The sequence below is a fragment of the Chinchilla lanigera genome, unplaced genomic scaffold (genome assembly GCF_000276665.1).
Source record: "Chinchilla lanigera isolate Chin_1 unplaced genomic scaffold, ChiLan1.0 scaffold00126, whole genome shotgun sequence".
Lineage (NCBI taxonomy): Eukaryota > Metazoa > Chordata > Mammalia > Rodentia > Chinchillidae > Chinchilla > Chinchilla lanigera.
The window spans coordinates 2,502,064-2,513,960 of NW_004955527.1; the positions used below are offsets into that span (position 1 = coordinate 2,502,064).

Here is an 11,897-nt window from a genome sequence, read left to right on the forward strand (position 1 = left end):
ATATATTTTGCCTATCTTACAAAGGACAGCTTATACTCTAAACTAGTGGTCTCAAAAATGAAAATGGGCAAGGCAACCCCTATAAAAGTATCCTTTATTTCATATATACACTATTCTTTTCTGTATATTTTTGTACCTACTTAGTATAGAACAGAGTTGGGCATGATGGTACATGAGTATAAACCTAGCTACTGAGGAGGCTGAGGCAGAAGGATCTTAAGATTAGAGGCAACCTGGGCAATTTAGTGAGATACTGTTTCAAAACAAAAAATACAAAGGGTTGGGGATGTAGCTCAGTGGTAGACCCCTCTGAATTCAATTCCAAGTACGGCACACAAAACAAAACAAAATGTAGTTGTACATATGTATGATTTGTCTATAAAGGTGGACACTGTTGGCCTATATTGTAACTCAAATATAGGAAAAGGTAAGTCAATAAATGAGGCTTCATTTATATGTACGTGCACCCATTCCTTCCATGTAGAATGTTGAAGAGGTATAATGCACATTCTTTTCTAAGATTTCCCCGCAAGAGCTCCAAGAGCTCAAACCCACAGAAGTATACACGCTGGCCAAGCGTTTCCCCAGTCACTATACCCCGGCCGGAATGTCACAGCTATTTACAGTACCTGGGAAGAACTTCATTATTAAGGAAGGTTTATATATGGTGTAGGGAGTTGGCTTTTTTTTTTTTTTTTTTAAGCAAAGTGGGAATAAATTCAAGACCAGCTTGAACTATATACCAAGACGCTGTCTCAAAAACAAAACAACAAAAAACCCCTAAGACTTATATTCAAAATAAGCCATCAAAAAAACCTATTAAAATCACACAAGGGAACCAAATTGCATTTATGTCAAAGCAGACATTAGGAGATGTCTGGAAAGATTTAGGAGATTCCTGGAGATTTCACAAAGGTTCTGTGTCACATCATTTCACCCACCCTGTGGCAACATCATCAGCCAGGGATGTTTCCAGATTTGGAAAGGCACGTTGTTTGGTTTTCCAGTACATGTAACCAACGGCAATGACGGGGTAGTAACCATATAACATGCAAAAAGCAGATGCAAAACAAATAAACAAAAAGGGAAGTTCCTGGTTACCTGGTGCCGTTTCAGCATGTCCAGTCCCAGAAGCATGTCCATGGGCTGCTCCTCGAGAATAGAGAAGGAACACGCCAGGAAGTCTCCTTCAATCTGAACCTGAGCTAAAGCCATGAAGAGAAGTGGTTACTGACATGTGCTCAGGAGCCCCAAGTCCCTGCCCTCAATCACAGCCACGCACAGCTGTGACTGAATGATGAACGTCTAGTAAAGCCACGAAGCAGAGTGAAAGCCAACAAAGGCCCCAGCTCACAAAGTGAGTTCGGCAGAACTACCACCCAGGACACCTAGCTCACCACGGGATGCCAGGAGGTGATGTGCACAGCTAAAGGAAAGCAGGCATTAAAGGATTAAAAATAACAGTAAAGCCAATTCTTCAATATTAACCACCAATGGTGCACGCCTGTAATCCCAGCACTTGGGAGGCTGAGGCAGGAGGATCACTGCAAGCTCAAGTTCGGGTCCAGCCTGAACTGCATAGTGAGAGACCATCTCAAAAAACAAAACGAAACAATCAGCTTATTATTGCCTGTTATAATTAAGCTCCTATTTGCTAAACCAGAGGCAACAGTGAGGTCCACCTTTGCTTGGAGCCTCCTCCCTTGCCTCTTTCATCACATACTCTTCTGGTTTCTTAAAAAAATATATATTGCTGTTATTAGACAGCAAGCAGAACAGTGCATGAGATGCACGTATAAAGCAGAGCAAAAGAAACACTCACGTTAAGAAACAGAAAACTGGGGCTAGCGATATAGTTCAGTGGTGCTGTGCCTGCCTGGCAAGAGCAAGGTCCTGAGTTTAATTACCAGTAACAAAAAGAAAAAAAAAAGAAAAGAAAAGGAAAAGTAACAGAAAACAGTCAGGCATGGTGCCACATGCCTGTAATCTCAGTACCTGGGAGGCTGAAGCAGGAGTGTCCCTGAGAGTTCAAGGCCAGCCTTGGCTACACAGTGAGTTCAAAATTAGCCTGAACTACATGTAAGACCCTGTCTCAAAAACAAAGAACTAAGAAAGAAAGAAAACTAACAGAGCTAGGTACAGTGACCCATACCTATAATTCCAGCACTCTGGAGGCTGAGGCAGGAGGATTTTAAGTTTGAGCCCAGCCTGGGCAATTCAGTGACTCAGAAAGATCCTGTCTCAAAATTTAAATAAATTAACGTAATCCCAGGACTCAGGAGGCTGAGGCAGAAGGACTGTTGTGAGTTTAAGACCGGCCTGGGCTACACAGTAAGCTCAAGGCCAGCCTGAACTGCGCAGCAAGACTCTGTCTCAAAAAGACAAAATAGAATTTAAAAATAAAAAAATTTTCCAAGGGTTGGGGATGTAAATCAGTGCAAAGGCCCTGGGTTCATTCCCAAGTCCTGAGGGGGTAAAAAAAAAAAAAAAGGTCCTCTTTGTCTCATTCATGCTCAGCCTGGATTCTGTGTTAATCATTTCCAGCTTTTTCTTACAGTTTTTTTTGCCAGTTCTGTACAGATATAAACAATATACTATTTTGTGACTATGAACTAACCTGCCTCTCACTTGACACAGATTTTAAGATCTATCCCAAGAGATGGACATGACTGTTCTCTCACTTCAAGTCACCCCTTCAGCACTGCACACCTGAGGCACCACAAGCGATCTATGCAGTTACTGCACTCCTCGGGTAGCAGCAGCCAGTTGCTGCTGACGTAAGCAATGGGACCAGAAGTATTCTGGCGCATTCCCCCGTGTGCACCGGAGCGCCTCTGAAGTCACTGTAGGAGGTGGAATCACAGGGCTCCAGCGGAAACCATGCTTGACTCTGCAGTGATGCTGAATTCTTTACTAAAACGCTCCCGGCCCTACCTCGGTTGCCACTGTTCAAATTCTTGGCAGCCCTTGATACTACTAGAGACTAAGTCTCTGCTAATCTGGCAGTGATTTCATTACTGCCCAATTAATGAGGCAAGGGAAGTTTTCATGTTTATCGAGTATTTAGAGAGGGTGGAGAGTTAGGCTGGATTTCTTATTCCAGTACTGCTATAAAATTTTATCTTGTCTTTCGGAGTTGGAGAACACACACACGGCCATGTATTCTGAATACGCAGCTTTTATTAGTTTCAGGTGTACCTGAAGTTCTTCTCAGTTTGTGTCTGCCCCTACATCCGGTACAGGAGATGAACCTAGGACCTTTAACACTGCGTGGCACCCCAGCCCTTGTAAATTTGTTTTAAATTTTGAGACGAGGTCTCACCAGATTGCCCAGGCTGCCCTTAAACTTTCAATCCTTCTAAATAGGTGGGATTAAGGGCATGTGCCACCATACTGGCCTTTGACGTCTTTTCATGGAGAAAGCTCTCAAGCTGAACATGGCTGAATCAACATATTAAACAATTTTTTTTTTTTTTTTTATTAAACAATTTTTTTTTTTTTTTTTGGTCTCTTTGAGACAGAGTCTCACTATGCAGTTCAGGATCATTGCAAGTTTGAGCTCACTTTGTAGCCCAGGCTGGTCTCAAACTTGCAATGATCCTCCTGCTTCAGCCTCCAGAGTGCTGGGGCTACAGGTGTGCTCCACTATGCCTGGCCAACCATTTCATTTTTAAAGAAATTCTTTCCTACAGATACTCTTCCGTGTCTTTGCCCTTCACATCCAGGTGCCCAGTTCTCCTGGAGTGACGGGTATCTGTTTTCCCACATGGATACCCAGCCTGTCCCAGCAACGTCTGTTAAAACTGCCCCCTACTCTGTAAGACTTCCTCTCAGTTATCAGAGTTCAGATAAGCCTGGGTCTGATTCTACTGATAGCTTCAAGATAGTCCTTTGGTCTTGATATCTAGAAGGGAAAGTTTCTCTAGGGTGTCTGAACCTGTTTTTGTAATAATGGGTCCACAAGGAATTTAATATTAGAAGGTTTTCTTAACCCTATCACAGCCTAAGATATAAAATGGTACAACCTGTCCATCCATAGAGAAGAATACAGGGGGCTGATGCTTAGTTTGTCTCCTTTTACCTTTTCACTCAAAACTGAAAAGCTGGGCAGGGTGGAGCACACACACCTGCAATCCCAGTACTTGGAGGCTGAGGCAACAGGATCCTCTAGTTCAAGGCCATCCTGGGCTACATAGTGAGTTCAAGGTCAGCCTAAACTTCATACTGAGACCTTGCCTCAAAAACCAACACAAACAATCAAAAACTATAAAAAATCTGAGAACTCAGCCTCTGAACAACCAGCTTGAAGCATTACTGCCCAACTCTCAGTCCTATTGTGCTTAGGAAAATAAGAGAATGGAGTATTTATTCTCATGCTATGCAAATCAATAAAAGAAAACAGAGACCCCATTAAACAGAGTAATGTATTTGAAAAGAAAAAAAGAAAAGGAACAGGAAGGAACAGGGTTGCAGCACATGCCTGTAATTCTGGGACTTAGGTAGGCTGACGCAGGAGGATCACAAGTTTGAGTTCCATCTGGGTAACGTGATAAGACCTTGTCTCAAAAACAAAAAATGAAAACTAAAGCAAAAGCAAAAAATGAAAAAGGGCTGTGGTAGAGTGCCCTGGATTTGATCCCCATCCTTGGAGGGGGAACAAACGGGTAGAAAAACAATTATTTGCAATGAAAGTTAAGTAACTTACAACAATAAGGAATTACTTTACCTGTAAATTTAAAGGAGGAAACTAATAACACTTAATACTATGAGACATTAAGATAAATATTCATTTAGTGGTGGATAAAAGAGACAGGTACAAGTTAGCAATAAATCAAGGTTAAGGCAGTCATAACTTTTTTTTTGTTTGTGGAGACAGGGTCTTGCTACGTAGTTCAGGCTGTCCTGGACTCACTGCATAGCCCAGGGTGACCTTGAACTTGCAGCAATCCTCCTGCCTCAACCTCAAGTGCTGGGATTACAGTGTGTGCCACCACGCCCAGCTAGTCACAACTTTTGACTTGCTAGTTTCACCTAAAGGAATTTTGACTAAGGGAGAAAAGAAGAAATCAAAATGTGCACCCCTCCAAAGCACACAAAAACCCACTGCAATGTTAAAATGACAAGATTATTGGGGGGAAAAACATCTCCCAAAAGTTGGATTAAATCCATATAACATTTATGTGATGCATATGAAACGTACAGTGATACTTGAAAAATGTTACAAATATTATTAAGGCTGAGCATAAAATGTTACACATTAAATGACCACTCATTGCAAGAAAAAAAGTGCACATGGCTGGGGGTGGAGCTCAGCAGCAGAGCACTTACACGGCATGTACGAGGCTCTAGGTTTGGTTCCAGTTACTCAAAGACGGAAGAAGGAGAATCCCAGGTCTGAGGCCAGCCAGGGCAATTCAGTGAGACTGTCTCAAAAAACAAAAAGGACTGGGGCTGTAGCCCAGTGTGAAGGCCCTTGGTTTCAAGACCTAGCCCTGCACAAAAAGGAAAAAAAAGGGGCTGGGGATTTAGTTCAGCAGCACAGCGCCTGCCTGGCAAGTGCGAGGTCAAGAGTTCGATTCCTGGTACTGGAAAAAAAAAAAAAAAAAAAAAGGAAAAAAACCCCGGGAGCATGGGGTGAGCTTGTGGGGAGCTGGGGAGATGGCTCAGTGGCATTAGCATTTGCAAGGCCCTGGGGTCCATCCCTAGGACCATAATCAATCAATTAATCAGTACTTCAAGGAACAGCTCCAGGAATAAAGGACATGAGTTTCTGGACTGAAAAAGTTATAGAATGCTTAGTATAGGAGATGAAGAAAGAACCATACCCAAGCACATCAATACACCCTGGTAAAAACAAAAAGCCCCACCCGGGTCAAAGAGAAGATCTACAAGTTGCAGAGCAGACAAAGGGACCAAGAACAGAAGCAGCACCCAGCTTCTCTATGAGACATCCACAAAGGAAACGCTAAGGAGCAATGCCTTACAGCTGGGAAGAAAGTGATTTCCAACACAGCCAGACTGACAGAGCGGAGGGAAAAGGCATGTCTGATATTCAAGGCATCCACTTCCTCTCTCATACCTTTCCTCAGGAAGTTTCTAGAAGATTCACTACTCCAAAAGACCAAAGCCCAAGACCCCATCCCCCCAAGACCCCATCCCCTCAAAGGCAGGCAGGCCGGGGTGGCAGGTGGAGGGATGGGATACAGGGATTCCTGTCATGTAACACAGGACAGAGCAGGAGGCGAGCCAGCCTCAGGACAACCTAGGAAGGTTCCTGAACAGCTCTGGAGCACATGTCTAGGCTCGCGAAGAAGCGTCCTGCACAGGATAAAAGGTAAGGCAGGACCTTATAGACCTTGGCCTACTTAAAGGAGATTTATACAACCAGCGAGGTGTGGCACAAAGGAGAGTTATGAATTCTAAGAGAAAAGCAATTGTATTCAGTTAGATGGCTCAGCTCTCAAAAGCATTTACAGTCATATCAGTGAACAGCAAGTAGGTGTTACTCAGAAATATGTAACTAAGGGGCCAGGGATATAGCTCAGCGGCGCAAGCACCTGCCTGGCAAATGTAAGGTCCTGAGTTCGATTCCTGGTACCCCCCTCCCCCCAAAAAAAAAAAAAAAAAGGAAGAAATATGTAACTAAAATAAATCAAAATAATGAAAAGGGATTATCTCTGAGGAGCAGGAAGTAAAAGTGTGCAGTTTTTTGGGGTAAGAGACATGTACCACGTATAGTCTTGGTAAAACACAGGATTTAAAATTTCTGGTAATTAAAGCTCACTAAATCAGATATATACAAGCAAAAAATAATGACAAACCTCCAAAACTTCTAAAATCTACTGTCCTACAAATACTCTACAAAAGGAGCAACTCCGGCTGCTATCCACTCACCAAGGTGTACCCTTCCAATAATCTTCTGGGTGCCCACTCCTTTGGCAATCCCCGCCCACCGCCGGTCCACCAGTCTCATTATATTACATCGCTCTGCACAGGCTTGGCTCATAATAGTCATCTGGGCACCTGGGAGGGGAGAGGAACATCATATAATAAAAACAAAATCCACACCTGTGGCAAGACTCAAAATACAGCACCAAAAGTAAGGCAGAAAACAACTATACCCCCAGGTTTTTACTTTATTTACTTTTTGAGACAGGGTTTCACTATGCGGTTCAGGCTGTCCTTGAACGTGAGGTAATCCTCCTGTCTCAGTCTTCCAAGTGCTGGGATTACAAGCCTGTGCCACCATGCCTGGCCCGGGCTTTATTTCTAACATCATTCTTACCTAGCAGGTGCCCTACTTCCCTTAATTTAGTTCCACAATGGAATCTGAAACATAATGTGGAAATTTGACTTTGAGGAAACGAACACTTTGTTGCAATGTAATTATTTTAAGATAGGGTTCTCACTATATAGCCCAGGCTAGTCTCAAAACTCATAATCTTCCTGCCTCAACCTCATGGAATTAGAGGCATGTGCCACCACGCCTGGCTATTAAATGATATTTAAAACTTTACCAGTACTAGCCAGGTGTGGTGGGGGCATGCCTATAGTTTAGCACTCAGGAGGCTGAGGCAGAAGGATCACAGTGAATTCAAAAACAGGTAGCAAGACCCTATCCCACCAGCTCCCTTCAAAATCCACAACTTTATCAGTAGAAAGTAAAACTATGTGGAACGACCCTCCTTCAAGTTCAAATGATGACTACTATGTCTGCAGATGGCAATGCTAAATTAAGTAGCACTTTACACTCAGAGAAGTTCTCACTGAATATCGCTAACCATTTTCTCAAGTTATTTTTATTTCACGCTTTGGGACACCACAGTTCACCGGTTAAAAAACACATTCTAGGGCTAGGGGCATACTCAGTGGTACAGTGCTTGTCTGGCAGGGGGGCAAGCTCTAGGAGCAATCCCTACAATTCATCCCCTTCCAAAGGCCCTGCAGTCTCCCAAGAAACTCGACGTGCACTCATCACACTGTGCCAGCAACAAATCAGGCCGCCTCCCTTTAGCGCCGAAGGTATTTACGGTGTCCCTCCCATGAGCCCATGTCCTCAGCTAAGTCAGCGCATGTCAGAGACGGACACGTCATCCGCCTTTATCTGCAGCCCAAATCTCTCCTTTAACTCTAGCTCCATGCTCCAGCTGTGCTGGACACTTCCACCTCAGAGCCAAAAGGTGTAACCTCCCCTGATAATTCTCACTTTGGATTTCTCTGTCTTTGCATTGGCATTACTTCAGTCCTAACACCTGGGCATGGTTCACTGCCGATGCCTCCTCCCTCCCCCTGCTCTCAAACTCTGCCCTGAACCTATAAATAAGTTCTGTGCAATTCCTGCTGTTTGTGACTTTCCTCCTCCTGACCACAGCTATGTGCCTAACTCACACCCTCTCCACTTGCAAGTGGACGGCGTCTCCGGCTTCCAAACCACTCCACGGATGTGACTGACAACAGGACATAGTTATGACCTTCAGGTGTCTCTGCCTTCACTGTCCTCACCCAGCACCTCCTGCTCATCGCTGAGGTCATGTGATCGGCAGTGCTCGCTGGTTTCCACTCTGGGACTGTTTCAAAGTATATCACCACAGCTTCAGATCCCGCCTCCTCCCGGCCTTGCTGCTCGTTTCCAGCCTACTGTCACCACTATCCTGTCCGCAAGCGCAGTCACGGTCTCCTCTGCCTCCACTCACCTTGGGCTATCAAGGGCCCCCGCGTATTCTCAAGACCCACCTCCCCTCCGGGCTCTCCCCCTCCTTCAATTCCGGTACCTCCTGCTCATCTTATGCCTTAGGTGTCCTGGCACTATGGGGGCTGAAAGCTTGTGGCACTTGAGCTAGGTAAGATTCAGGAAGGCCCGGAAATAATCAAAGAAAAGGTAGTGTGGGAAGGCGAGCTCTCCCCTCCCTCTCCTCACTCCACAAAAGCCAGTTACTGGTGTAACTAAGGTGAGCCAGGATGGGAGGTCTCTTTCTCTGCCTCTTGTCAAACCTTAGCTCCAAGCCCCAAACCAAAGGCGCTTTCTTCGGGAATCTGCGCCTGCGCACACTGAGCAGAGTGAGCACGAGGTGTCCACGTCCTCCGACACTCACTGAGCCTCACACAGTGGTGAGGAGTTCCGGTGCCAAGCACCACTCAGACTCTGCACCCGGGACAGGGACTTCACCTCCCTACACTCAGTAAGTTTACTTAGCTGCAAAACAGGAGCAGCAGAACACAACTCACGGGATGAAATAAAATGGACTAAGATGGCTTGGCACACTGCTGGGGCTGAGGGACATGTTATGGCCTCGTGTATTTGTCTTTTTCAGTCAGAGCACTTTGAAGCTCCAACTAGTAAGTCTTACCACCATCAGCACAACAAGGCACTGCAAACAGCACACAACAGACATCTTTTAAACTCCATAATCAAAACTGGCTTCTCCCAAGGACGTGTCTGCATCTGAAGATACAAACTCCTATCAAGAGCTGAAACGTAGCATGAGCTCAAGTAGCTGTGGATAATGAAGACATCTGAGCCAATTTTTCTATTCCAGAAAATCATTCCACCTTACAGCAGAGTGAAATACATAAAATTAAGATGCACAAGGCCACTCCATCACATAGCCACAAAGTGCTCACCGTGCTGTTTATTTATTTATGTCTTGTGTTCTTACTAAAAAGTGAAAGGTTCTTACTAAAAGAAAGGGCGCCAGTCAGTCCATGGACTACCTGAGCCTGGAGGTGACAAACTCCCTGTCTGTGAATTCTAAGTGTGGGGACGGTGTGGCCCAGTCATCTTCACATTGGTAAGAGCAAAGTGCTGCACACAGATCAGCCTGAAATGTTTGACCTGCAGCCAATACAGCTCCTTTTTAAGCTCCTTATTCTACACCTACTGGTCCCAATTTCTTATAGAAGTACTTCAAAAACTCAGGATAATAAATAAAGGAAAACAGAAAGATAAAAAAAACACTGCAAAATGCAGAACTGGTCAAGATATGATTTGAGAAATAAATCTACTACCAGCAAAAAGGCCGACAAGTGAGACAGTAACTCCCAGGCTTGTTACCAGCAGTTCAAAGGACTACAGCCATCTACCTAGAGTGGCCCCGTTACAGTCTTTGTATCTGAATGTCCCCACAAAGCCTCCTGTGCTCTTAACTGGGGCTCTGGGCAGGTGACAGGATGATGGGGGCATGCCTCTCATGGATGGATTAGGGCACTGGTGAGTTCACAGCTAAATGTGATGTTGGGAGGTGAAGCCTTGGAGGAGGTGGGTCTCTGGGGGCATGGCCCTGGAAGGGTCTCTGTCCCTCCCTTCCTCCCTCTCCCCTCAATCTCTCTCTGCCTCCCCCATCACACCATTAAGCTCCTCCTCTGCCTTGGAGCTGGCTGACTATGGACCAAAACCTCTACAAACTATGAGCCAAAATAAATTTTTCCCCTTCTGAGTTTTGGGTGTTGAATATCATGTCCCTTCTTGGGTGGCAGAGCAGGGTGTTGGGGGTGGGGGTGGGGGACACACAAGAAAATGGAGACATCACCTGAGTCCACAAAGGCTTTCACAGGATGTCCGTTCACTTTACAGTTAATATAAAGCATCACCACTTGGCCAAAGCTTTCAGGAGCCTCTTCCATAGCTATTGTCATGTTCTCCTCAATGTTCTGCTGCCTGTAACAAAACAAAACCATGTGCACTAAAAGCACTATTTCCAGGAAGATCAATCTGTTGCGAACTCACAATATTAAAAACAGATTTGTACAAATCTTTTGCCCTAAATAGAACAACTGAGTCATGGGATGGAAATTAGTGTTCTGTCCTGCAATGGGTGACTAGTAGGAGGTGGTGAGATATACAGCTGTTAAAAAAATCTGAAGGCAGGACAATTAGAATCCCTTTATAAGCTCAGAAACAGGAAAATAAACGAGTGCATGGTCAAAGTGGTTTTTATCCTGTAGAATTTTAAGAGTTTAAGGAATGCTTCAGGTTTTTTTTTTTTTTTTTGGTACCAGCAATCGAACTCCGGACCTTGCGCTTGCCAGGCAGGGGCTATGCCACTGAGCTACGTTTCCAGCCCAAATGCTTCAGCTTTAACTGAGGATTTACTGAGTACTGGAATACATTTCCTATGCCCCGTCTATCAATAAGTTTGGAAAGAGGACATGTAGGTATTTCGGTTGCTGCGGCTGCACAGGCTGCTTCCTCTCCAAGAACAGGTTTTCTGGCGTGTAAACGGTATGAATTCCCTCCTACGGAAGAGTGCCAGGAGGGGCACAGCACGCAATGCAACACGAGCAGAGGCTCAAAAACGCATCTATCAGCTGGTCACAGTCCTACCCAGCTACTGGGGAAGCCAAGGCAGGGCACCCCAAGTTCAAAGTCAGTCTGGGCAAGTTAATGAGCTCTCATCTCAAAACAAATAAATAAAAAGGGCCTGAGTGTAGCTCAGAGGTAGAGAGCTTGCCTAACATGCATGAGGCCCTGGGTTCAATCCTTCATGCTGCCAAAAAAAGTGTATCTCTACCATTTAGAAGTACACACATGAATCATAGCTCACTGGACCCATCAAATCCTTTCTTTAAAAAGGTCATGTGGCTGAGCAACTTACCTGAGGACTGAGACAGTAATGTAACAGGGTCCGAGATTTGAGGTAAACTACACTCTGAACCAAGGAGCCAAATATCTGTGTAAATGATTTTTATGGAACACGGCAATACCATGCACTCACACACCAGCCTATTTTGTACACCGGCTTTCACATGGCAGCAGCAGAGGTGAACTTGAGCTAATAGAGCTAGTATGGCCTGTGAAGCTTGAAATATTTACTCCGTGGCCCTTTAGAAAGTCTGCTGATCCTTACTGTAAATTATAGTGCCTGCCGGGCGTGGTGGCGCACACCTGTAATCCCAGCACT

General features: G+C 44.8%; 1 protein-coding gene across 1 annotated transcript in view; it reads right to left on the minus strand.

Moving 5' to 3' along the window:
• The window catches only part of Ddi2 (DNA-damage inducible 1 homolog 2), a gene marked incomplete at its 5' end in the record, with an annotated part of 36,558 nt that overhangs the window by 3,853 nt on the left and 20,808 nt on the right, over positions 1-11,897 (minus strand). The window contains 3 exon segments of the mRNA XM_005409866.2: positions 1,102-1,205; positions 6,895-7,023; positions 10,527-10,654. Of these exon segments, the coding sequence (XP_005409923.1) occupies positions 1,102-1,205; positions 6,895-7,023; positions 10,527-10,654 (361 nt within the window).